This window comes from Neolamprologus multifasciatus, chromosome 7 (assembly GCF_963576455.1).
Source record: "Neolamprologus multifasciatus chromosome 7, fNeoMul1.2, whole genome shotgun sequence".
In the NCBI taxonomy this organism is placed as follows: Eukaryota; Metazoa; Chordata; class Actinopteri; order Cichliformes; family Cichlidae; genus Neolamprologus; species Neolamprologus multifasciatus.
Genome location: NC_140445.1, coordinates 31,169,327 through 31,197,326, shown reverse-complemented (window position 1 = coordinate 31,197,326; position 28,000 = coordinate 31,169,327). Strand labels below are relative to the sequence as shown.

At 39.4% G+C, this 28,000-nt stretch overlaps 1 protein-coding gene across 3 annotated transcripts; it reads right to left on the bottom strand.

The window, feature by feature from the left end:
• Nucleotides 1–27,997, bottom strand: phf24 (PHD finger protein 24). Of its 3 annotated transcripts, none has more exons than XM_085165932.1 (9): nt 27,457–27,997; nt 18,570–18,991; nt 16,311–16,496; nt 10,286–10,364; nt 9,516–9,718; nt 8,427–8,593; nt 4,808–4,840; nt 2,578–2,655; nt 1–1,459 (listed from the first exon to the last, which is right to left on the bottom strand). In XM_085165932.1, exons 2-9 carry the CDS (start codon nt 18,987–18,989, stop codon nt 1,363–1,365), a joined length of 1,263 nt encoding a protein of 420 aa, XP_085022058.1. In that variant the 5' UTR covers nt 18,990–18,991; nt 27,457–27,997; the 3' UTR covers nt 1–1,362. The 3 variants fall into 3 exon arrangements, with proteins under 3 accessions (XP_085022058.1, XP_085022059.1, XP_085022060.1); XM_085165933.1 differs by lacking the exon at nt 27,457–27,997 and adding an exon at nt 22,569–22,772; XM_085165934.1 differs by lacking the exon at nt 4,808–4,840 and having other exon boundaries at nt 3–1,459; nt 27,457–27,994.
• Between the last annotated feature and the right edge of the window lie 3 nt (nt 27,998–28,000).

The window sequence follows — 28,000 nt, the reverse complement described above, 5'->3', positions numbered from 1 at the left end:
TAATTATATTTGCTGATACTTTGAAAACAAAGAGTCTCAATATGGCAAATACTATGCAAGCATTTCAGCACTGCACATTATCCCTCAAACCACAATTTGATTTAATTACCATACTTTATTTACTTCAAAAGAACCCAGCATAAAACCTCCATTACATGGCATAAACACTACATAATGTCCTATTCATTACAGTAGGTTTCTAGTGATTCAGGGGCAGGATCGCGTGCCTTAAAATTATCGTGTAATCTGTTACATTATATAATTTCATCTCGTTTTCCATAGCAGTTTTTAAAGAGTGCTTCTGCATATTAGCAAAGGACAAACATTTCCAGCAGATCTCAGTCTTTCACTACAGTGATTATATCACAATAGTCCAACTACATCTCATTCCCACAGTGCAAATAATGACATTAGAATATGAAGAGTGGCATTTACACCTTGTTATAGTGCAGCTCTGGGAGAATAATACCAAAATGCACTATATGGCAGTATATACATGTCACTTACAGGGTTAGCTTTCTTTCCCTTTCACAGTTAGCATTTTCGTGAACACAGATTCATGGGTGAAATGGAGAAAACAGGATACATCAGAGGATACAGGAATAAATACATCTTTTTAAATGCATGATAATTTATACTGGTATATATAGCAGTTCTCTTATAATGTATGCAGATAGCTTTCAATGTTGTTTGGTATATATTCCGTTAATGTAGCTGCGTGGTTAATCTCCTCCCACAAATCAAACACTACCAGAAATTAATTTGCATGTGCTTCTGTGTGGCGTGATTAACAGATTTAATGGTGCATAACACAATCCCATTTCAGTTGCATGGTGTTATAATTAGGACATTTTGGGGCCCAAAGGAAAGAACATGTGAAAGAGTAGAAGCCCAACACCTTAATGTGCCCACCCAGTTGTCTTATGGAGCTGTAGAACTGTAGAGTCTAGGTTGGCTCATGTGATCATCCTAGGTGCTCATCTGACTGTGCGTGATCATTTAAAGTTTCAGAAATATCACCAGCTGATTAGGTTGTGAGTGGGTTGTCTTACTTGTTCTAGCTTTCACATTTGTTGGAAGCTGTCAGGTTTTGGAGTGGGGACCTGTGACAGCTGCTGTCACTTGCGTCTGTGGTGTGTCAGTCAGCGTGCATTGTCAGTGTTGTGGTGTTGAGGTGATGCAGAGGAGGAGAGATTCTGTCACTGGCTTGATCTTCTACCTCATTGCTTCATCCAGTTCTCTCACTTGCCATCCTCGTGTCATTGTATAAGCATGTCTATCCTCCCTCACTCAACTGTAGACTATAGGGGGTACATCCTCCATCTCTCACTCCCTCTGCTGAATGCAGTAGCGGATCCTGGACTATAGAGGCAGTCTGATGTGCATGGCAGAACTATTAGGCCGTGCAGCCAAAATATAGATGCCACTCTCCCTCAGGAAGTCTGCCCAGGTCACTGGCCTGTGTAAAAGAAAGAAAGTTTGGTTAAAATAAATATATATATATATATATACATATACATACACATACACACACACACACACACACACACATTTCTATACAAGAGCCAGCAGTTGTACATTTTTGTAACTGCAAATGAATGCCATGAAATAATACACCACACCACAATAGGAGTCATCCTGGCACCTGACTATAGTGACCATAAGAGCTATAGTTCTTGATCAGTCCTACTGCATGTACTTTACTTTGTATGACCATGAATTGCATAGCAGTATTTTCTCAATACTGATATGCCGATAATGGTCCTTTTAAGACATTTTTTTCCTGGGACATTTTTGCCTTTATTTGATAGAACAGTGGAGATTTTTCAGACAGGAAGGTTGGAAGAGTACATGGGGACACCAAGGGGTTGGAACAGTTCAGGGCCTTGTGGCATATGGTCACACGCTCAGGTGTCCTTAAATAATTGCAATTTGACACATGTAATGATGGAAAAAAAATAATCACAGGTTAGTTTGGGAATCTTAATAAAATTTAATGCATTCTTACCAGTGTAGGGACTAATGCGTTATTAAGTAACGTGTTACAGTAACTACGTTATTATTGTGGTAACAAGCACGGTAACTAGTTATTATGCCAAAATCAGGATTCATCCTAAAACACTGCCTGCCTGAACAGCTTGCTAATTGGCTGCAATTATTGCAAATAAAAATCTCAAAGTCTCAAAAGTCATGATATGGCAAAGAGGATTCACCCCAACCTCTTGGCAACAGCTTAGAAAGTGAATTTGAAATCATTTGCATTGGAAACAGAGCTTGCAGCAGGAAGTAGGCAGGTCACGTCACTGTCCATGCTGCGGCCTTCTGGGCTGACTTGTTTCACTCAAAATTACTCCTACGTTTCTGCCCAAGAACGATTTTTACCACACCAAGGTCACAATGGACATGTAGGCTGGTGAGAAGCATGAGTTAGGGTACTGTAAAAATTTTACTGCAGGCTTTTAAGGTTTCCTGTAAGAACTTCAGAAATTGGCATCTACTAAAATCGTTTATATACTTTCCAATAACTGATCACTTTGACCCACAGACTGACAAATATTTTTAAAAAAAGCAACAAACCTGCTGTCGTCATTCTTGCTCCTTTCACTGCCAGAGCTGGCTGGACTGCTCTCACATATTGGGCCAACATGACTTATACTGTACCAAAGAACACATGTCAAAAATTAAGTGGCAGTTAATGAACAATAAGACAGCTGCTATTGCCTATGAGAAAAAAGGAAATAGAAGTTAAATCATCATGTTATGATGAACATGGCAGCACTTATGTTGGTCTTACTGGGAAATTGGAACGTCCTTGTTTTGCATCATTATTTTAAGTCTTAAGGCTTTAAGCTGAATTTCCATTGACAATTAATATAGATCTTATTCCATGATTAACCAATTATCAATCCGTGTTAGACTTGTGACCTGTACCAGGTATAATGCAGTCTGAATGTATGGAGCTTGGTTATACAGTATCCCTTAATCTGACAAGCTGATGATGAATGATTACCCATTTATTTTGTCTCCAAAATGTAAGAAATGTGTTTATATGATGAAGAAAAGCAAACCATACGTTTTCTTAACTAGCTTATCTAATTTTTTAAAGATGTTTTTCCTCCAGTCAGCAAATCATTTAATGCGGTCCTTTCCGGGCAGTGAGATTTGTTTGACGGCATCAGCTTTTCCATCCAAAATCAGGATGTTCACATGAGATTTAAAAATAAATAAATAGAAATTATCTAAGATTTAATACAAGCCATATAAAATATGGTTCTTAAAACATTACAACTGCCTATTTCCAGTGTTGGGAAGTAACGGAATACATGTACCGCCGTTACGTATTTAAAATACAAAATATGAGTAACTGTATTCCGTTACAGTTACCGTTTAAAAAGGTGGTATTTAGAATACAGTTACTTTGTTGAAATAAATGGATTACACGGCGGTACTTCTCTGTTTCATATTGTGACGGTCAGGACTGTTTGGGTTTTGTTTGACAGCTACGTTCTGTTGTTCCAGGTGGCAGCGTTACGGTTGCCATGGTTACAGGGTGACGCTCTCTCTCTCTCTGCGTGTTTCCTGGGTGAGAGAGGCCTTTTTGTTGTTGTTGTGCTAAGCTAATAGGCAGAATGCTACAGGTATAGCTCTAAAGAATGTAGCATCATAGGCAGTGTAGTCCGTGCTGCAGGGAGAATAGACTGCCATACCCGTTATGTGTCTGTGAGCGAGGGAGGGAGAAAAAGGAAAAGTACGAGGGGAGCTGGAAGCATGTAAATATAATAATAACCACTGCAGCCAAGAAGAGCGCCTGACGAGCCCAGTTGTAAGTAAGCTATTAAGACTCGACTGTACACCGTGTTCGTGTTTTCCTCCAAAAACAATAAGTTCTGTTGGAGCAGCCTTTCAATGCCTCTCTCTGTCTCTCGCTAGCAAAGTTGAGCCAGACAACAAAGTAAAGCTAGTTTTCGGCTACGAGCCTGACACAGAACCCACTTTATTAGCCAGAGGTCCGTTTACTACGGTTCGGAGCCGCGGACCTTCAGTAACAGTAATAAATCACAGCAATAGTACATTCATGTAGTTGTAAACAGCATGATAATATATTAAGTAATCCAACGTATTCAGAATACGTTACTCTCATTGAGTAACGTAACGGAATACATTACAGAATACATTTTGGGGCATGTATTCTGTATTCTGTAATGGAATACATTTTAAAAGTAACCTTCCCAACACTGCCTATTTCATGAGGCTGTCTCCCACAAGTATTAGTCAGTTTTTTAGAAGCTCTTTTGATAAATTCTGATGGCTTCATCATCAGAAGGTAAAATTCATTTTACCTTTTACACCATAGCATGTGAATTTCTGCAATCCAAGGGAGCAGAGTTTTCTGTTTTATTTAGTATATTTACTTTTTAATCAGCACAAATGCATATGGTTGTACTACATAGGGTTGCCCAACTTCCATGCATGTGCTCTGAAAAGTAAGAATTTTAAGGAGAAGCACTCCTTCTTTTAATCCCTATAATTAAAGGCCAGATTGAATATTACCCATGTCTCTGTATAACGAGACCTGATCATCTCAGTCTCCTCGTTAAACTTGAGAGATTCACGTGTCTATGGTTGCTTTACATCCAGAAAGAGCCACTTTGGAGTTTCTCCTTCCCTTAGGCTCCTTATGAAGCAAGGGTTAAATTGCACAAATCTAAACTGAGGGGTTCTCTGAGAATACTTGACTGAGTAGTGCTCAAGGATGTTGAAGTGAGGGGAAAAAAAGACAAGCCATGCAGTGCTGAGTCACACTCACCCACAATTCATAGGAGAGCAGAATCCCATGAGTCTGTGGGGGGATGCCGAATAGGTGAGAGGGATGGAATGGTACAGCTTAGATTTGACAGCACAAGATATCAAGTGGTAAACGAGCACATGCAGGCACACAGTGACAGTGATGGAAAGTGCATTTATTACAGTACAAATCTGAGGACATTTCAGTACATTTCTGACCTGCAGTCAAGCACTTTTGCATGTGGCAGTTACATCTTTAACATGCGAAAATCATCTGAACACGTATTCGACTGATGCGCATACACTGTAAAACAAACAGAAGTAACCCCATCAGAGATTTTTTTTTTTTCATTATTACTCTGATGGGTCAGTCAGTGGTTACACTGTCAATTTTCCTTTCATTATTCCATCTACTGGGGAAACTAGTTGGGGTTCCTCACAACTTTAACCATAAATAAAGCTACTCGCTGCATTAAGGGAAACAGACATCAGCTGTGTAGTTCAGTCAAGCAACAAACTGCTTGTCTTGAGGTTATGACTGTGTTTGTCAGAGAGCTTTGTCGGTTTGCACTTTGTAGTGTTACACTAGATTGCATTATGTTGTGAGACATATCTAATATTGTGTCTCAACTTTGATGCAGTCTCACATAAAGCCTTGCAAAAGGCAATTTATCCATGTGCCCATGTCAGCGTTAGAAACTTAGGACTCATACTGACAGTAAAATACTCTGTATTTAACAGTATACATAAAGGAAACATTACCTCGCCTTTGATGTACATGGGGTTATTTTTCAGTTTAAATATTTTTTGATATTCTTGAAATGTGCTATGTTTAATAAAAAAAAAGAAAAGATCTAGAAAAATATTTTAATTCTAAGGACTCTTGCCATTTTTTCCAGTGTTGCAGTGGTGCAAGCAGCTATTGCATTGGCCACTGTGCCAAAATAATTTCTTTGAAGTCCTCTGTTATGTCTTCACTGAGCTAAAGGAAAATTGAACTGAAGAGCTTCTCTGCACCAGGACAAAGAAATATTACACCCCAGTCCTGTTACAGTCCACACGTGCTGTCATGCATTGTCAGTGGCAACAATGACATTTAGTTTGTTGCTTAACTCATTGTGGAAATGGTTATCAGAAGAAACCACAGTGGATATTTTGACCCTGCACAAATCTGGGGGTTTCACTCCATGCAGATTTTCTACAGTGGCCAAAGAAAACGTCAAAGAAATGCTCATCTTAACCCAAACACTTAACGGGGACAGTTGTTCAAACCCGAGTCCGTTTTTACTGTAAGAATAATATTTGTACATTTTGGTGACTTATTTGATAATCAATATTCTCCTCATTATCTTGGAAACAAAGAATGATGAGATGCAAATTATGTAATCAGCAAATGTTGCAGTAGGAAGAGTACTGGATGTCTGCATTAACTGACATTTCTGCTTCATTTCAGATGTTATCATAATCTTTGCTGATTTGTATATAATAAAAAACATTGACAGCAAGTCAATTATGGAGAAGTTCCATTGTTATAACTAATTATCTTTATGCAAATGTACATGATGAACACTACTGTGTAACGAGAAAAGCTTTCCTATAGTGTAGATGTCTTGGCAGTTTGGATTAGCTCCTTCAGAGTTTTGTATTTAAAAATAAAATAAAATAAATGAATAAATATCCAGTCAGGTCAATACAACCCCAGTTCCAAAATGTTGGAATGTTCTGTAAAATAGAAAAACAGATTACAATGTTTAAACTGAGAAAATTTTGGATTTTAGGAAAAGATCATTTTGAATTTGATCTCACAGACATCTTAAAAGTGACTACTAGCCACACTCTTAACAGGCGCACTTTGTCTTACTGAAATATGCCAAGGCCTTCCCTGCAAAAGTTGTTATCTAGATGGGAGCATGTTGCTCTTAAACGTGTACCATATATACCTTTCTGGATTGATGGTCCTTTTCTGATGCGCAAGATGTCAATCTTAATAGGCATTCAAAGGAGCTTGCAAAGAAAAGCGTCTGGACTTCTTTAAGTTACTTGAAGACATTTCACCTCTCATCCGAGAGGCTTCTTCAGCCTCTCGGATGAGAGGTGAAACGTCTTCAAGTAACTTAAAGAAGTCCAGACGCTTTTCTTTGCAAGCTCCTTTGACTACGATGACCTGGATGACTGAGAACCTTCACAGACATACTTAATAGGCATTGATGCATCAGAGATGCAGGCTTTTGAACTGAGTGCTGACAGCAAGCCAGATGGTCCCTTATCTCTAGTTGAGAGGACGTGGCGTCCATGTTTTCCAAAAATAATTTCATATTTCAATTCACCTAACCAATAAACACTTTTTCACTTTAAATGAGTTTTATCCCAGAGAAGATGCGACCGTTCTGGATCATGTTTAAATGTCGTGTCTTTGCATCACAGAGCTTTAACCTGCATTTGTGGCACACTGAATCAATCACATCATTCCTGAGCCCAGTGATCCAGTGATTTCCATGACAGAATCAAGGCTGTTTATTAATGTAGTGCCATCTGAGGCTTAATAATCAATGGTATCCAATATTAATTTCGGCATCCCAAAGATTTATCAGTTTTTTCAGAAGCTCCTGATTATATTATATTGATGATTTATTCAAAGCTGTAACCATGACATAACCATTTATATTGAGGAACATCATTTAATGCTACTGGCTATAACAGTTTTGTCAGAGTGAGGAAAAAGAAAATTAAGATGGCTGACAGCTAAAGTCTTTGTGAGCCCAACGTCACAAGGTACCCCTTACACCAACACGTTTTCATCCCAGGGTGTCAATTATTGCCATTCCGTCTGACGTAACTGGGATCGCAGAGATACGCACAAGCTGTGCTTTGGCATCTGTGCCTTGGTGGATCAGCTGTGGCAATACAGTATGCCAAGACCTAACAGTCTACATGAAGAGGTAGGAAGGGTGGCAATGACAGTGGTATAAGTCACAGGCTGGGAAGCTTGTGTCCTGTGCAAGTCCTTTGTATTCCACACTTCATTGTACCGACTTTGTATTCAGTTGTGGGCTAGTTTTATTTCAAGCTCTTTTTATAACTTATACTTTCACTTGCTGCTTGATTAAAACCTCCCACCATTAACCCTGCATTTTCACATGATCCAAGGCATAGCGCCAGCATTGTGCTCTTCTCCCAGCACATTGCTTTAACTAAATATCCATAATTCAATTATTTTTCAAAGCCATTTTGTAAGATTGATCTTTGCATTTAAAATTCTACATCATAAAACTAATTAGAACAATTTAAATTGAAGCTAGACATCTCAAGGTTAATCTCATGCATTAGCATAAATAATGAAATATATTATAAGATGGGAAAGAGTATGGCATTTAAAGAGAACTAATCAGTGGGTGTAGTTTAATTCAAAATGCTGTCATATTGTGTGTTTGGATAAAAGATTATTGCAGCAGCACTCTTAAGACAGACTTTTTTTTTCTTAAGACTGACTTTATGGCATTACTAGAGGTGGGTGTCACATTCATGTTATCGTGTTTCTATTTCCTAAGTGCCCAGACCTTTTATGCCATCTGCAGTTTGCATACAAATGACTCCCTAAACTCCTTCCAATTATCCCTGTAAGTGGCATGTGGTCTACTCACCTCACATTGCAGGACTGCGAGTCTTTCTTGAGCTTCTCGAACCAAGACTGCTGAGCTTGGCGGCATTCAGCTCGTGTGATTACACCATCTTTATCCAGATCCAGACCCTGAAACACTGACCTTGCAGTGTCTCTCTCCTTGGCAGTTAACAGACGCACCAATGAGTTCTATAAAAAATAAAATCCAAGAAGTGTAAGAATAGCATTTACCTTTTAGTGATTTAAACAGCTATAATTCAGTAAAATTGACACTTTAGGGCTGATCTTAGACATTCTGGTCATTCTGGTTTGGTCATTCTGGTTTGGTCATTCCCTGTGACACTTGGACTGTCTGACATATTCTGCCAACATTGCTTCATCCCGTACTACCCCAAAGTCTCAGACAAACTTCAAATTTAACCTCTCAAACCACAATCTGGAAACCATCAGCTAGTCTGCAGCCTTAGCCTCTGGGGGGGCTATCCAGATGGGATAATAGATTTCTATTCATCATGCATGGCTCCATCCTCAGACATTGTTTATGCATGAAAAATAAATGAAAACAAAAAGCTAAAAACTTGCAAAATAGTTACAATAACTGTTAGCTTCAGGATTGCATTTAGGAAAAATACCCACTTTCCACACAGTATTATACATAGTATCACGTGCAAATACCTGTTTATAGAAATTAGTCAGGCCAAAAACAAACAAAAGAAAACTTATTGTCAAGGGACAAAATGAATAGTTCAGCTGTTAGATGCAAGCCAGATTTTTGGGCATTTTTTGCCTTTCAGTTAGTTTTTAGATTCAGACTGAAAAATGAGATCATTTCATCAACAGCTACAACGATTATTTCTTAAACACTCCCTTAGTCTGTATATTTGTTAAATTTATATATGCATTTTTTCTATATCACAAGGAATAGAGTATTTTGAAGGTTTTTGGAGGTATAATTAAAGTGTTCTACAACAAAACTCATCAGGGCTATGTAGGCCATGGCTGAGTGTAAACCCAAAGAGTCATGGTAGTGGAAGAAGACAGTTCAGGTCAAGTTTAAAAATGCAGTGCTGATTTATCCCAATTATCTTGTTTCCTTAATCCACAACTATACCTCTGTGCGAAACTTCCTTAACACTGCCAGAGACTCAAAATAGAGAAAGTCCGACCACTCGATGTGTCCCTTCTTCTCAGGATCCAGCGCAGCAAACTGGGCCAAGACTTCCTCTTCCTGCTCATCAGTCAGGTCCTTTTCAAACTGCTGCTTGGATACAAAGTGGCGGTACTGAAGCAGCTCGTCTGACACCAGGCACGACTCTATAGCAGCAGGGAACAATTCATCACACAGGTCCTAATTAGTCACCTGGCAGTCTTCAAGATACATCATCTTATGGTGAGTGATTTTCAACAAAATGAAAAGCATCCTCCCACTGACTGCCGTCCAGCAAAGTCACAGCCTACTACACATTTCAAAGTAGACTGGGTGGAGGGCAAATGCACTTTCTCAAGGAAACAATGTTGTGGGCAGTAAACATCTGAGGTGACCACAGACCAGACAGGTGCTCAAGATTTCATCTGGGATCTCTTTGCTTTTAATCACCAAGCATTCCGGACATGTACAACCAGTGGCAAAGCAATACTGCAATGGCAGTACCGATTTGGGTCTTATGGTGATTTGTGTCATATCATCTTAAGAATATAATGGGTTTTCGTTGAGGATGTTAATTTTTTTTATATATAATCAGATCTGCAAACTTTGCACCAACCAACAGTGCTGTCCCATACAGTATATCAATAAAAGGTTAAGTATTAAAGTTCTTGCATGGCCAGCGTTACTACCATCTACCAAAACCAAATATCTTTAACCTGTATTCAGCAGCTCACCAGGGATGATCTTGCATTGCTTGAAGGTCTCCATGAGGCTGTACATCTCTTCTTCTGTTAGAAGTAGATTGAGATTGTCCTGCAGGAAGAGATGTGTGGGAAGAGCAGAGTATTACTCTTAATGCAGTCTCTTTTACGGTCAATTGGCATGCTGGCACTCTTGATAAGAGAATATACGTAAACTGGTCCTGGGAAAGTCTTTACAGGAGGTGAGATGAAGCCAGAGTATTACGCTTTGTAACATGACGCTCAGACCATTTCTTTTATCGCAAGTGGCACATTACTTGATGGATGAACATAGTATGCTTAAACTATTCCTTGCAATTAGCTACATGCATGTAGCTTTGACTAATGAACCCATTTCAGTGTTTCCTGGGTAATTCATGTAATGTGCCTTTTATGTCACTCTCCATAATGGCATCATAATTAAAAGAAATAAAAGGGATGTTTTCCAGATGTTGGGTTCACAATGACTTATTTCATAAATTTACATATAATGATGTTAGCACTTAAATCCATGTGTCAACAAAAAGCAATTTGGCTTTAATAGGCAGAAAAGACAGTTATTCACTTTTTGTTTAAATTAACAGATTTCCAGACACACACAGGCCAGTGTAAACCAGAGCTGGAAAGACAAATGTAACCAAAGATGTGAGATAGTTATTTTATTCCCCAACTTGTTCGAATATCAGCAAAAAAGATGCTGCTATCTAGATTTCTACATTATTTATCACATAAGTGATGTGATCAAACTTTAGTCTCCTTGGGATTATTGACATAAGCCAATTTTAGTTTGTTTACATGGTCCTTGATCACCCTTACAATCTGTCAGGGCTTCATAAAAGGCACATTATGAAATCCAAATGAAATTCACAACCGCCCACACTTAGAAAAACAGATAAAAAAAAATACCCTTAAGCTTGGCAAATTGAAGCAAATGGTATATGTAATAAGGCCAAATGAATAAAGCACACATATGTCAGCCAAGTGTGATTAAAGTATGAGTTACTGTATAGCAAGTGTGTTGAGTGTTTCAGTGTCAGTATCAGTCTGACTAACACTCCTGCCAGTATCTGCATTTCCCCAAATATAAACAGATGGGATGGTTGGTGTAAGAACAATGTATTCTAATATAAAAATAATGTGAGTGAATTGCGCTGTAAAAAAACAAACAAACAAACAAAAAAAAAACCTAGCCTCCCCATCCCACCTGCTGACAGTGACATCCCTGCCACAAAGGACACTGGTGGTTGGTCAACATGGGCACAACATCTTAATTTTTCTCTTCCTTTTCAATTTATAATCAAGATCAAAGTAACTATCATCTTACCACCTTACTGTCTGTATTTCAAGATCAAATGTATGTATCATACTTTCCACTCACTGGGGTGCTTGAGCAGGCTCAAATGCCCTCATGAGCTTGAAATGGATAAGCAGTTAAGCACAGGGATGAAGGGAAGTATGGACTGTAATAAATATAATTTCATATTTACTATAGAAATTGTGGCTCTATAAATATCTAAGAGCTGAAAGTGGGCGGTTCCACTTAAACAGTTAATCCCACTGACAAAATTAGTCGCTAATTTAAAAAAGATCCTCCATTCATTGGACCGATTCATTCAAAAGTGAACTATGCACATCTGGTCTTGTTGGTCATTCCAGTCTGGGACACTGTCCTGCTAAAACTTGTGGCATTGGCTATACAATTTTAACAGGCCTATTACTACAAAGTGTCTAACCTGAGTGAGAGCTACGGCCAGACAGTGCAGTAAAGCTCCGCTGGTGTCACATTGTAAAAAAACCTTTGTGTTCCTTCACAATGTTTTGTACTTTTCTTCCAGTGTGGATTTGTGTCCTATTGTATGTGCTATTCAGTTATCTGTGCAGATATATTTCAACAAATGACAGCCAATTCTGAATCAATATTGTATAAAAATCAGTTTCATTAGTCATCTGTCTCCTCTAAAACACAGAAAATCAGATATTGGGTCTGAAATGCAATTTGCACTCTGTGCAAATCATCTCCACCAAATGCCTCCACTTCAATCCAGCACAAAGACTGTGTGTGAAGTTAAATGCCATGTTTGTTTTTGGAGATTAGCAAAAACTGCTAATCCACATTTTATTAAACTTTGTGGGAAAAGAAAGATATTAATGTGTGTACTGTTCTAGGCAAGCTCCTGCTGTAAGATTTTGCCTGATGTTAGGCATCAGAAACAATCATAATTTTGAGGGTGGTGTCAGTTTCTCCAAATTTAATTTCATTCACCAACTTCTGCATATAAGAAAAAGCCAAAGAGATGCTTCACTTATTGTATTGATATAGCTTATCGATATATGTACTCTGGGGTTGCTGCACCTTAATAAGCTTGCAATTAAACACTTCCCTACAAGACTTCATACATGTTCATATCCATTTATTTGCATGTGTCTGTCATTCAAGGAGTCAATTAAAAATCAACGTGGGAGGCAAAACAAATTGTGCTTTAATCATTAAAACTGTGTCCTTTGTCTTCAAGACATTTTTGTGCATCTGTAAGCCATTATGTGCATCAAGCATTACCTTTAGTAACACCAGCTGTCTGATGAGCAATAAAACTGCCCATCAGCTACAGATGTCTTTTATTTGTCATCCAATATAATGTGCAGAGGAAATTTAAAATAGATTTAAGGGTTTATGCAACATCTACTGGCAGCATCTGAGAAAAAAAATGCTCTCTAGGAGACAAAAGGCCTCCAGGGAACAAGGTATAAAAATAACACTTTCTAATCTTATGCTGGCAGATTGCATAAATAGCTATCTGAGACTGTCCTGTTCAAAAGATACAGTGATAGTGCTGGTGATGTGTTATTGCAGACAACTTTAAATAATCAGCAAGCTCTTTACCCAAGAAGTTATAAATATGAACAGGAATACTGTTCATAAACAGTATTTCTGTTACCAATGACTCTGATTACCGTGTGATCTGAAAGGTTTACTTGTAATGCAGTCACTTTATGGGGTAGTAAGAGTACGAGAATCATTACCACATACCTAGCTACTTGAAGAAATCAAGAGGTGCCAGGAGAGAAGAGGTGGGAAAATACAATATGGCAAATACAATAAACAAACTGCAGTTTGCCATGTCTTGGATAAATGATCACTTATACTGGCATCTCATCAAGATCAGGAGTCAAAAAACATCAGAATTGCTCTATAGAGCTTTTCCCTATTACATGTAACTTGCAAAAGGGTGAATTCATAATAAATTATGAATAATCAATTTATGAATAATGAATAAAGTTACTGCTTTTGTTCCACATGCATAAATGAATGCAACTCCTGTAGGTGACCCCATGTGGAAGTTATGGACCATACAGGCCTAGTTGCAAGCATCAAAGTGCTATAAAGACGGGTCAGTGGTATCCACAGACCAATCCTTCTGAGCGACTGAAACTAAGCCACTATTTCAATCGCCTACTTTGAAGACTGTAAATCCACTTTCAAGGGAACTCAGTCCATCTGCCAGCAGCAGCCTGTAGTGCCTGTGTGAAATTAAATGTCAGATATGATAGAAGGGTGTGTGTGGGGAGGGGGATTTGAAACATCTGACTGATACACTAACAAAATAACTGGTTTCTTTGGCTAGGAGGACTAGAATTTACAATTTAAATAAAACATTGCTCCCACCCCCTCACTGAATTGTCTCCTTCCACCCTCATTCCTCACACACTGAAGAAGGTAGCCAAAGAACAAACCTTTCAGCGTCCTCTCGCAGATTGTGTGAAAACATCCCTCTTGCACAACTTTGGCAAGTGATTTTGCTTCTCGGGGCTATGGTGCCCTTACTCTGCTATGAAGGGTCGCCTGGCAAAAGCGCTCTTTAGTTGCTTACGCTTGAATTAAAACAGATTGCATTATGCCTGCCTCTCATGGGGTCATCGGGGAGTCGTGGGTTTTGGCACATACACACACCTATATACATACACACACACACACACATATACATACATACACACACACACACACATATACACACATACACACACACACACACACACACACACACACGTGTATACACACACACACACACGTGTATACACACACACACACATACACACACACACACACACACACGTGTATACACACACGTGTATACACGTGTATACACACACACACACACACACACGTGTATACACACACACACACACACACGTGTATACATGTATACAGTGGGGCAAAAAAGTATTTAGTCAGCCACCGATTGTGCAAGTTCCCCCACTTAAAATGATGACAGAGGTCAGTAATTTGCACCAGAGGTACACTTCAACTGTGAGAGACAGAATGTGAAAAAAAAAAAATCCATGAATTCACATGGTAGGATTTGTAAAGAATTTATTTGTAAATCAGGGTGGAAAATAAGTATTTGGTCACCTCAAACAAGGAAAATCCCTGGCTCTCACAGACCTGTAACGTCTTCTGTAAGAAGCTTTTCTGTCCCCCACTTGTTACCTGTATGAATGGCACCTGTTTGACCTCATCATCTGTATAAAAGACACCTGTCCACAGCCTCAACCAGTCAGACTCCAAACTCCGCCATGGCCAAGACCAAAGAGCTTTCGAAGGACACCAGGAAAAGAATTGTAGACCTGCACCAGACTGGGTAGAGTGAATCTACAATAGGCAAGCAGCTTGGTGTGAAAAAATCAGCTGTGGGAGCAATCATCAGAAAATGGAAGACATACAAGACCACTGATAATCTCCCTCGATCTGGGGCTCCACGCAAGATCTCATCCCGTGGGGTCAAAATGATCATGAGAACGGTGAGCAAAGATCCCAGAACCACACGGGGGGACCTGGTGAATGACCTGCAGAGAGCTGGGACCAAAGTAACAAAGGTCACCATCAGTAACACACTACAACGGCAGGGAATCAAATCCCGCAGTGCCAGACGTGTTCCGCTGCTGAAGCCAGTGCATGTCCAGGCCCGTCTGAAGTTTGCCAGAGAGCACATGGATGATACAGCAGAGGATTGGGAGAATGTCATGTGGTCAGATGAAACCAAAGTAGAACTTTTTGGTATAAACTCAACTCGTCGTGTTTGGAGGAAGAAGAATACTGAGTTGCATCCCAAGAACACCATACCTACTGTGAAGCATGGGGGTGGAAACATCATGCTATGGGGCTGTTTTTCTGCCAAGGGGACAGGACGACTGATCCGTGTTAAGGACAGAATGAATGGGGCCAAGTATCGTGAGATTTTGAGCCAAAACCTCCTTCCATCAGTGAGAACTTTGAAGATGAAACGAGGCTGGGTCTTCCAACATGACAATGATCCAAAACACACCGCCCGGGCAACAAAGGAGTGGCTCCGTAAGAAGCATTTGAAAGTCCTGGAGTGGCCTAGCCAGTCTCCAGACCTCAACCCCATAGAAAATCTGTGGCGGGAGTTGAAAGTCCGTGTTGCTCGGCGACAGCCCCAAAACATCACTGCTCTTGAGAAGATCTGCATGGAGGAATGGGCCAAAATACCAGCTACTGTGTGTGCAAACCTGGTAAAGACCTATAGTAAACGTTTGACCTCTGTTATTGCCAACAAAGGTTATGTTACAAAGTATTGAGTTGTATTTTCGTTATTGACCAAATACTTATTTTCCACCCTGATTTACGAATAAATTGTTTACAAATCCTACCATATGAATTCATGGATTTTTTTTTTCACATTCTGTCTCTCACAGTTGAAGTGTACCTCTGGTGCAAATTACTGACCTCTGTCATCATTTTAAGTGGGGGAACTTGCACAATCGGTGGCTGACTAAATACTTTTTTGCCCCACTGTATGTATATATATACACACATACATATATACACACACACACATACATATACACACACATATATACATATATATATATATATATATATATATATATATATATATATATTTAATACTAAACTAGTTAAGTTTGTGATTATGTTGCAAACATGACAAAAATAGCTGCATTTGTAAGCACTGAATGTTTTTAGCAATGAGCCCCGACTTACACAATAGTAGCAGCTCCAGCCAGTAACCATGTGGGCTGTATCTCTCATCTCCTGCAAAGCTTCAGCACGCAGGTAGCCCAGCTCTCTCAGGCAGCCATCGTGAAATACCCGAGTGCAGATCCTGCAAGGGTACAGGTCGTCAGCAGTCCACACCTCGCACACGTCACACATCTCATCGCTTCGTGGCTGCAGGAGAAAGATTGCATCAGTGACAGAGCTTTTTTTTTTTATTTCTGCATGCTTCACAGAAATGTAGTGTCCCCCCCCCCCCCCCCATTTAGAAAAAAAAATTATCACTGCAATTGTGTTAACATGTAGTTTCTAAATTTCCCGACTTCCTTGCTTCATCTCCCATCAACCAAACCTCTATGTAACAGGTTACCGAGAAGAAATTAAGCATCAGTCCATCAGTGGTAGGAGTGTGGTGGAAGTGGTATTATATAATGTAGTTTGTGTCACGTACAGCACTTAACTGTCCATCTCAGGCTCAAATAAGGACATCACTACCTATGACGCTGTCTAATGTGTTCAGTGTCGGTTTTTATCCAACCTCCCTGTAAAGTCAGCCAGGCTGCACTCTGCTGTCAAGCCAGGGAAAATGACTGCTGAATGCTTGGCTGCTTTAAACACAAAGACATTGCAAGTTTTCTTGGTACTTTTACACATCTATAAAAATGCTGCCAGGGCCATAGACAAATCCCTCTTGTCATATTCCTCAATAAGAGTTTCTCTCTTATATGGTGAACCTTATTTGACCTGATGACTGTCCAGCAAGCCTCTCTATAAAATAATAACTTCTAAGAATGAAGTAACACTGCAAACATGCTCAATATTGCAGCATTTTTCTTATTGCTGGTGTTTTCTTAAGTTGCAGTCCGTTTGGCCTCTCAGGGCCACCATAAAAATTTGATTGTCTGATTTTAAAATCCACTGTAGTAGTATAAAATGGCAACATTACAAAATGTAATTCTTCAAGTATTTATAGACCTAAAAAGACTTTAAAAACTTAAATCAGCTGTGTTGGATCAAGGACACATCTAAAACCTGTAGGACACAGACCCTTGAGGCCTGGAGTTGGGCACCCCTGATCTATGCCATGGCTTTGCCTAAGCCATGTTTGGAGCTTTTCCTTTTCTTTTCCATGCTTCTCTTCCCATCATTCTTGTACAAATTAACCTTCGTTTTATTTGTCTAATCTTGTAAGCCCTGTACCTACATTCATGAAAGAGTAGACTGACTAAGTGCTTGAGACTGCTAAATGTTGTGAAGTCTCTCTTAACCTGAGAAAGAATTGGAGATTTTCCCACTCGAGTCAACATCTATGGTTCTCTAAGCCTTTTGATATTGCAGAGCTTGTCAGTGCACTCCTATTTAAGAGCGTGCCAGCTGAATTAGGTAAAGTTTTTATTTTCACTGGTATACTGAAAAAAATAAAAACCAAATGCAAGTTCAACACTTGGAATAAATTCCTAAATTTTCATCTGCTTAATTTTCCATGTAACAACAAGAACTGGCCTCACCTGGCCATGCGGCTGCTTGACACTGAATTGTCCCTTTAGATTTCAGTATATGTATATGCAGTTTTCCTTACTAAATAGATGTTCTACTCTTAAAATAAAGTTAAAAAGAGTGTTACATAATGAGTCAGTGTCCGAGTCTTTATGACCCTCATGTATCAGTCTTCTAACATTCCAATAGACACATCTATTACCATTGGCAAGATAAATGTTTAGTGCGGGATTGTAAGTACAGTAAGTTGAAGCCATGTTTATTTATTCTAAATAGAAAACCTGATGGGATCATTGCTCTTGTGAACTACATGCTCTGTTAGTCAGCGTCACCCCGAATATGGCCACCTCTCAGAGCCAGCCAAAGCAGCCCGCCTACAGGATGCTCACTGTGAAGAGCCCTCACACACAACAATACATCACAGCCTGTGTAGCTATTAAAGGCCCAACAGCAAACAACTTCAAACTCCTACTTTCTCACCTTCAACAAGGGTGTTTAGATAAAGCTAAGGAATCTCTTTACGGATTGCCTGTGCTATTCAATCATGATGCCTAATGTGAGGGAAGAAAACAGGTCACCAAATATAATAACCTGCTGTTGCCATAGAGATTATTTAACATCTTGTAGCCATTGTTTAATCCCACAACTGTTAACCATCTTATTTGATTTTTTATGCATTTATTTATTTACATTTTAATATATGACAAAGACTAGCTGCTGCTACTACTACTGACTTTTGTTATTTAATACCTCCTCTTTCTTATACAGGTCCACTTCTATAGGCTGGTCATCATCAGGTTCCCTTTTGGGTCGCACAAAAGCAGGCGGTGTGAGCTGATGAGTCTTGTCAAGATCTTCCGGCTCTACTCCCTTCCCATCCCGTAACCTCGACCAAGCTTCCTGGTTGACGTTACACTCGTCTCTCGTTGGCGCTGAGGCCTGCTGGGAAGTTGATGGACTTGCGCTATTGTCATTCTCCTCTTGCACTGCGTCCTCTGTATTTTTCTCATCAGGATTGGTCTTGGCATGCCCTTCACCTTCCTCCACTTGCCCTTCTGCCTGTTTCACTGTGACAACACGATCTTTAAGGCCCGCCTGGAAGGCAGAGACGACAGCGGTGCATTTCTGCACCTTCTCCACCTGCTGCTTCTTTGACATGAGCACTCCCATTGCTGTAGAAAGATGAAAGTAGAAGGAATAAAATGATAAAAAAAACCAAAATAATTCTTTTTTTCCCCCCAAAACTGACTTGTAAGTGACAAGTGATTGATAGCACCAGCTACAAGCCCACAGATGGCACCAAATTTCACTTCATATTTTGTTAAAAATCAGCCCATGGAAATATTCGCTCTCTGCACATCAGATCTTGCCGTTACTGAATGTCTTTAGTTTTTCCTGTTAGCTCCAAATCTAATTCTATCAGCAGCAATTTCCCTGAACTCCTCTCCTTATTACTAACCCTGACCATCTGCTCCGGCTCCCACATTTCTATATCATTCAGTAAGAAAAAGTTCAGTCCTTGTGCAGTGTTATTTACATGATTCAGATAAACAGAAAGCTGAAGAAAGCAGATCCCACAATTCACTGGAAAATAAAAATAAAAGCCTTAACCGCATATTTCATAAAGTTTAAGGATCCAAATCGGTCCTTCTGCACCTTGAAATGATGGTACATGTTTGACAATGCATGACAAAATGTATCTACACTGCTTTTACTCAAACCATCTAGTTCATATCACTGAAGAGATCTATACATTACAGTTCCTCCTATCAAAGATCTGTTCATTAAAAAAAAAAGTCAAAAATGATACAAGTTGACACTTTTGAAATGAACATATCTTTGATATTAAGGAACTGTAATGTACAGATATAAAAATAATGTTTTTGCTAAAATGTAAATTCTGAGAGCTATTAGCTAAAAACTTGGCACCTCAGCATGATATGGTATATGATATATACCATATCATATCATATACATATGATCCTAAATTTGAGAAAATTAGACAAGTGGAGACAAAACAGAGCATCATTTGGGCACAGGCAGGTTGGAATCATAGGAAAGGTGGCTGTCAAAAGGCAGAGGTATGCCGAATTACACAAGAAGTGGATAATCAGTGGTAATGGGTATTATGGATTGAGGAATCTAAAAGTTTGTTGGTTCAAATCATCATCAACATGTACAGAAGAGGTCGAAAGAAAAAAAAAAAACAACATATCTAAAAGCATCTGTAAACACGTTGGTCCAACCAACATTCAACACTTTGAATGCCTTTTAAGAAGCTTGAAAAACTATTCCTGAACATTAAGGTTGCCTAAGCAAGATCAGGATCAGTGTTCAGTGTTGAAGAATAAAGCTGCTCCAACCATATTTTGACTTTCAATCTTATTAGAATTGCATATAATTTTACATCACCCCTTGGGCAGGTTTTAAATGAGATTTTGCCCATTCAGACTATAGTTTTTTTTCCCTGAAACCCAATATATAAAAAAGGTCTCCCAGTTCATGACACAGAGGCTATGATCAACCCTAAATAAAATGCGACAGCTATGACTTTTCTGAAAACTGGAAGAGAGCAGTGTTTTTTTTTCCTGCAGTAGAATGAGAAAGATAGCTTCTTTTTTTTTTAAAAAGACTTCACTTGACTCGTGTTTGTGAGGGTTTGCATTTCTGTCTTTGCCCATGTATAGTTTGTTTTTGTCTGTTCTGTTATTTGTGTTCATTAATTTGGAGTCTGTTGATTTTTCCTTGTCTTTGCCCTTGCTTTGGTGCCTCTCCCACAAGCTTGGTTAATCCACCACCTGTTACCAACCTGTTCTTCAGCCTGTCTTCAGACTTTGTCATTTCTTCCTCAGTTTTATTTTCTTTTTTGTTGCATTTTTAAGTGAGCATCCCTTCTAGTTCTCTGCAGTAGCTTTTGTTCTCAGCTTTTTCAGTAGTAGCAATAAGGCTTCAAAGCTCAATTTCCATTCGGACTGACCTCAACATCCTGAAGTTTGATCAAGTCTGAACCAAGTTACAACTCCACCATTTCCAGGAAACTTAATACTGAATACTTTCAATCCCTAAACACATTTAGTGAAATCATGAACCGTAAGATGTGGTAGAGTGTTCAACAAAATCAGACCGAGATCTCATTTACACTTAAGAGAAGCAACCTTGAATTGCATTATTGGGGGGGGGGGGGGGGGGGGGGAGCATTGTGGATTCAAGTTGATTACAAGGTACTTCTGGGACATGTGTTTTTTTGCTCTGAAATACAATCCCATCCAACCATGCTCCACATACACTAAGTGATGTGTGAAATTTAATCACATTTATCGAAAGTGAAATAGGAGTCATTCCCCTCTCTCCCTTCCTAGGTTACAACTAATAGCCTGTCAGGCCTTATGTCGTGAGACTGCTATGGGACCCATGCTTCATAGACTCCAGAAACTACACTCATTTTGCTTGTGCCCATTTCAGCATAGCTTCACTCTTTATGGTTCCATGCATTTAGCAAAATAGAAAACCAATTTAGAATACATTTAAATTAAGATTTCAAATGTTATCCCTGTCTGGATTCCTTTCACAAAGAAAAACAAACAAACAGAAGCACACCATTTTGTTTTGGATGGCATGCACTAAATAGTGGTGAAAGGTCAATTCATCTGAGGCATAGCATCCCTGCAGAGATTAATTAACTGCGGCCCATCAGGACAATATTGTTAATTTAGCATATACTATATAAGCTTACTGGGAAAATGCCAAAAATCATGCATAACTTGAAATATTTCCCACTGGGATAATGCCACAAATCATGTATAATTTTGAATCTCAGCATGCTTATGAAAATCTAAAATAAATGGAGTTGGTGCTCAGGAGTACTAAAAGTAAAAAAAAAAATTGCAGGTAATCAGGAAACCGTTCTCTGCTGCTTGGAAAACCTCATTTTATTCGACATGTGAGTTTTATGTCTACTGACTCCCAAGTTCAGTGGGAGATTTTGGGACACATTGTCTTCCTCAAGGACAAGCACTTCATTTAGAAGAGCCGTCTTTCTAGGTACAGTGCCCTCCTCAAGCCCAATAAATGACCGAAGCATGATGAGAATACACAGTCATTAAAATACTCTGCTGGCATGCAGAATACTGAATAGCCAGCACCATAACTGCAGGGATAACAATAAACTCAGTGGGCTGTCTTTTACTACAGATGGGGTTAGACTAAAAAGGTTCTGCATTCAGTTTCTTTTTTAAATGGTTGTAGTTGACATTTTTCTTAACTGCTTATCTCTCCAATATGGCACTTGTGCTAGACTCCATCCTTGCTGTCCAGGATTAGGGAAACAATTACATCAAAATGAAATAACTTATAATAAATACAGTTGTCAACGTACTGAAAAATATCACTGAAGAAACAAGAATAAAGGTGGTAGTTGTTGCTGACAGAACATCTGATGTGGTGGCACATTTAAACAATTGATGATGAATTGGAAGACTCAATGAAGGGATGATTAGGTGGATGGATGGATGATTTGGGTTTTTTTTTCTATACATAAAAATAATGACAATTACAAATAAAGATCAAACCAAATTACAATACCACATGACTAATGCATCCACCATTTTGGAGTTTGTCTTTCCATTATGGAAGGCAACAATACGAGGACTTAGTATAATATAATAAATAAACATTCAACTGATGAACTATCCATTTACATTGCATGGCAATCAGGTAATTAAAGGTTTAAGCAGAGTCTACTTAACTTACGAGGTCCTATGTTCGCATTCTGGTAGACATGCAGTAAAAGGCCTAGCAGGCCCAAAGGGTGGAGTTATATAGACTCCTGGGTGTGTCCAACCGATTGATTGGTACAGGATGTATGCTGGGTGTGGTAAAGGATTTAAAACTTACTATTTTAACAATCACATCAAACACCAGTTTGATTTTACATTTATATCTATTATTTGAACAAAATACATATGAGCATATATTAGTCCGTTATATTTAGTCCGTGTGCTAGCACTGTGCAGATGTTGAATATTCTGTTAGGTTTTGTATTGTTGATTGTCATTTATGCTTAGAAATATCTACTTATATATTATTAGAGGTGTATAATCAATTGTGTAGTGATAGGATGTGTGATCTTTAGCAGGCTGCAAAGGCTTGGTGTGCATTCAGAGTGTTCTGGAATCCACACCTACATCCTGGGAGCATGGGAAGAGGTCGTACCTTGTTTTATTGTTTTATGGTAGGATAAACGTGGCTATATCTGTTTTAGTCTAAGTGCCTTTTGTTTATGTGAACTGCTGGACTTTCCAGACCAGTAGGTTTAGGGAAGTCATTTATGGGGTCATACTCTGACCCCACACACACACACACACACACACACACCTACACACACACACACACACACACATACACACACACACAGTATTCTTTGTTCACATGTATACCTATGTAAGATGTTATATGTTAATGAACCTATGCATATTCATGTAACCACAATAAAAGGAGTGCTATGGGGAACCTGGCTGAGAGTCTGACGGAGGTCAAGTGGTGGAACGACACTTGGCTCCAGGCAGGTCTCCCTCATGCATGAGTAACATGAAGAACTTTGCCTACTTTGGGTCTTGCTTTGCTGTGTAATTATATTGTCTTTAACGTTCCAGCGAATAGGTTTAAGCTACAAACCTATCATATTCATTCTCCATTTGGCATGACTGAGAGGATACAACAGCATGATGAACTTGAACAGTGCAGTATCAGTCAAACTTCAAAAGTCAGAAAATAATTAAGATAGTGGGAAGAAAATATGCCCTGTTTGATTTATAATGCATGTCATGATTTATTCATTATGTCTGTTTCAGTTTTGCTTTTTTTGAATACACCTACTTTTCCACCTTAGAAAACCCACCTTAGAAGAGGTCAGGTTCTTTGTTTTCAGCATTTGTATTCTCCAAACAATGCTGGAGCTGAGAGCCACTCCTGATGAGCAAATGCATGTGCAGACAGAAGACCATGTCATTTTCAGGTTAGCTTATGAATTTTAAAAATACCTTTTTTTTCTCCATGTGCAAGTTGATTCTGACAGAAATGGGTCAGCGCTTGGCTTTGATACCATAGTGCATTAGATAGAGCTGACTAACCTGTCACTCGCTCACCTTGCAAGTCTAAAAAAAACCCAAAGCGTTGGACCACAAGCCTGTCAAACCGATCAGCCCTCTTCCTGCCCGGCTGTCGGTTACATTTGTGAAGCTCAACACCTGCATCTGCGTCATACTCACGAAAGAGATGATCTCTTTTTTTGGTGTGTGTGTGTGTGTATAGGGGGTGGGGGGGTTGGTTTTCATCTTTGACACCTTGCCTATAAATATCTACATCAAATCATCCATGCGAGTCAGACTGTTTTTTTTTTTTCAGGCTACAAGGAAAGTTATAATTTTGTAGTGACACTGCTGAAAATAGACAAAATGAAGGTAAATTGACCACAAATTGACTTGACCACACATTTGCTTTGCTGTCATTTGTCGTTACCCGACAACAGAAAACTGCTTAGAAAATGTTGATGAGCTCCACCAACTTGTTTACAACCTTTTTACTCACTCAACTGCTTATATTACTTTACCTATTGACTTTTTTTAACCCCCCTTCAGGTGCCAACTGTATTAAAAAGTGATTCCACTAAGGGTCACCCACATTCACCCTCTATATTACATCTGATGGCCAATACAAGCAGAAGCGAGCAGGATGAAACTCCCTCAGGCTTGACGATCACTAGACTCCTGCAGGAGCCACTGCCTCGGCTGCTCTGCTCTCCTTCCTGGACCTTTCTGAATGATTTAAATGCCCCTGGATAAAAAAAGATCTGGACCAAAGGGACGTAAAACAGGGCCATTCCTTAGAGCAGAACTTGACATATATGTCTGAGGAAATCTTGTACTGTGTGAGAATATTCTGAAGATAGTGAAGTACATCAGCAGTTTGGTCTTTTTTAGGTCTTATGTGATATATCCTGCCTTTATCCATACAAAAGCCAGGTTTAGGGGAGTTTACAAAACTGTTAATTTTATTTCCCTGTTTTGTTTATTTTATGTATATTTGAGTCCTAGAAAAATCAACTGTGCATTTCTGCTCCCAATTCATGTTGGCAAATGACTATGACTAGTCCTGAAATGATGATTCTCACAGGAGCATCTTGATTTAATTAAAAATTGATAATTTCAGAGGGAGGTGGCGCCAAAGTGCTCTTGAAATCCTTGTGATTTTATTCTACTCCTCTGAGTGTTTTTTTTTTTGTAAGTGTCCACACTTCATTCATTTATTTAACACTCCCACGCCATGTCAGGCAAAACATTCTAACTTCTTCTAGAGTATCCAGAATCAATTTTCTCTTGTAGGCACAGGCCAACATTAAAGTCTGTAATGGAATTAAGTCTCCTGCTATACAAGTGACACCATGTGTAGGTTATTGAGCTCACTGAGCAGCCATTTATTAGACTGAGGAAAAATAGTCTACAGATAAAGATGAAAAATAGTTGTGTTAAAGCACAACTGGTCTTTTTTTTATTCATTATTCATTAAGTTAATACTGATGAAGTAAGTTGGACCGTTATATTCATATCTTCCAAGGAGGTTTGATTAATTTTATTTTCTAAGAATCCCAAGAAGATGCTGAAAGCTCAGGTCAGGTCAGTGTACTATGTGGCAGTATGGGATGTTCAGCAATTTACTTCATCTTTAAAGAGTAATCTTTTACGGGCACTGATTCGCATTGGCAGGACATCTAATCGCTTAAGAGGGCTACAAATATAGGATGATTTTTATAGATGGGGGGGTGGGCGGTACTTGCTAGGATATAATCCACTCATAATAATGGGTGCACTCACCAAATTATATTTGCCCAGTTTAGTATTTAAAAGCATTTTTTAAGACAATATCACATCTGATCATTTATATCAAAGCTTTCAGCTGTTTTGCATGGATCCTTTGGAAGCAGAGATTACAGTGCCAATGTGAACATATCTTGTTAGCTTGTGAGCAACCAAAGAGTTGTTTTTTTTTTTTTCTTGACTGTTTCATTTGAGGCATGGTGCAAACTTAAAACATTTAGTGTATCCAGTTCTTTTAAAGAAAATAGCAAAACTGAAGAGAAAGAAAAATGTTCTTTCTCCATTATGCATTATCTAAAAGCTCAAAATCATACAAATAGACACAATTTCAAGCCACATTTGTATGTCTCCTTATTACATGTGTGTGCATTCTCCATCATAAAAGCATTACAAGGATGCTACACTGTATGTGCCATTTCTCTTGTGCTAGTATTCCCTTCCCAAAGCTGTTGGATGTCACTGGTATGTGCTGATTAGAATCCCAACCAGCCCTCCTTTTCATTCCTTGTTTCAGTTGAGAGGGGGGCTTAGAGTTTTTCAATGGAGGCACCACAAAGCATGCCTTTTCGTGGGAATGAATCCGCTTTTAGCTGAAGATCTCACCCACAGACCAGGGAAGCAAAGATCTGGAACTAATTACACTAACGAGTTCACCCAGATCCCTGTAAGAGCTAGTGAGTGAAATCATTAACACTCATCTAAAATACGCAGATGTACGTGCACCAGGACATAGAAAGGAACCTAAATCAAATCAAAGAGCTTAAGGTTGTTTTTGTAGCTTTTTCTTGGCCTATCCTGATCCAGTTCTTCATTCAGAAATCTGCCCCTCTGTGTTTAACCCCCCCCCCCCCCAAAAAAAAAAAAAAAAAAAAAAAAAAAAAAAAAAAAAAACAGTTCTCCCTCTGGCTTTTCATTGTCTGTTCTCTCTTCCATCCAAAACAAATGCATATAGGGGTTTGAAATTCAGTTTGTGAACGGCCAAAAAAAAAAGAGGAAACAGAGAGGTGTCTGAATGGAGGTGGAATTTAAATCTCAATGCATCCTTACACGGGAGACATCATGTTGGCATTCAGGCTCTGCCAGCCAGAGAGCCTGAGCCAGCGATGCTCTCAAAGGCTCTGACAATAAGCACAGAACAGGCGGCAGTGAAGCAGGTCAGGCTGCAGAGATCTGCCACAGAATGAGGTGCAGCACTGCCTCCTGGGTTAACACCGAAACTGGCTTGTTTGTTTTCGGACGTATGGGTTGTAAACAAAGACTGATGGAGAACTTAATGGACAGCAATGCTCCCCTGAGTGGGACAGTGCTGGGAAAAACAATTGAAGACGGCAAACTACAGTTAAAGAGTGTCTGCTACAGAGAGGGGCATGAGTCCGCAGATGACTTAATTGTGCCATTAGTTGCAGATCTCCCATCATTAAAAAAAAACATATTTTACGTGCACCAGCTGTAGTCCAAGAACTTCCCTGCTTTCACCCTCGTGTCCTGCTGATTTTGGTGCATTGTTATGAAATGAGCAGACGGAGCTACCAGGCTTTGCAATGAGAACTCTCTAGTTTGATGCCAACCGCGGCGCGCATCCACACCCATATGAATGCTGACCTAAATATGCTTCCCATGCACGCATCTGTGTTCAGGGTTTCCCGCAAATCCACCTTAAGCGAGTTCAGTCACGGCTAAATCTGAATCAAGACTGGCATTTTTCCCCATGCAACATTTTACAAAGTGGTACAGAAAAGCAACGGTTCTTATATACGTTGACTCACCGTAAAGGGTAAAGGCTGTTGTTCACCGCGACTTTCTGGCGACTTTATCCTTCCTGACTCAAGCGTGGCCGTCCAGCATGGCAAGACTTGGCCCGAATGAAGTATGTGAGCCTTTACTCGTTCGTCGGTACCCCCGCAGGGAGACAAATGGCACAGCAGTTTATTATCCCTTGCCCTCACAGTCACACAGAGAAAATTTACAGCTTCTTCCCCCTTTTAGCAGGAATAGAGTCTTCCCCAAGACAGCTGCGGACAGCTCCGGTGCTGAAATCTTGTTTCCTTTTTTTTTTTTTTTTTGTCTTTTCTTTTTTCACCCACCCTCCTTCCTGAGCTACTCCCTCGGCATCTGAGGAGACACACAGCCTGCTGGCAGTTCAGTTTAGGCAGGATGATACGTCGGTGCAGACTCACAGACGGCAAGTAGAGTTAAATCAGAAATTTATGACCATCTCGAAGCCCCCCTCCCCTTCCCGGGTGCCCCGACGACTTAGTCCTGATCATTCAGGTTAATAACTTGTAGGCTACCCAGTCTTGAACCTGGATA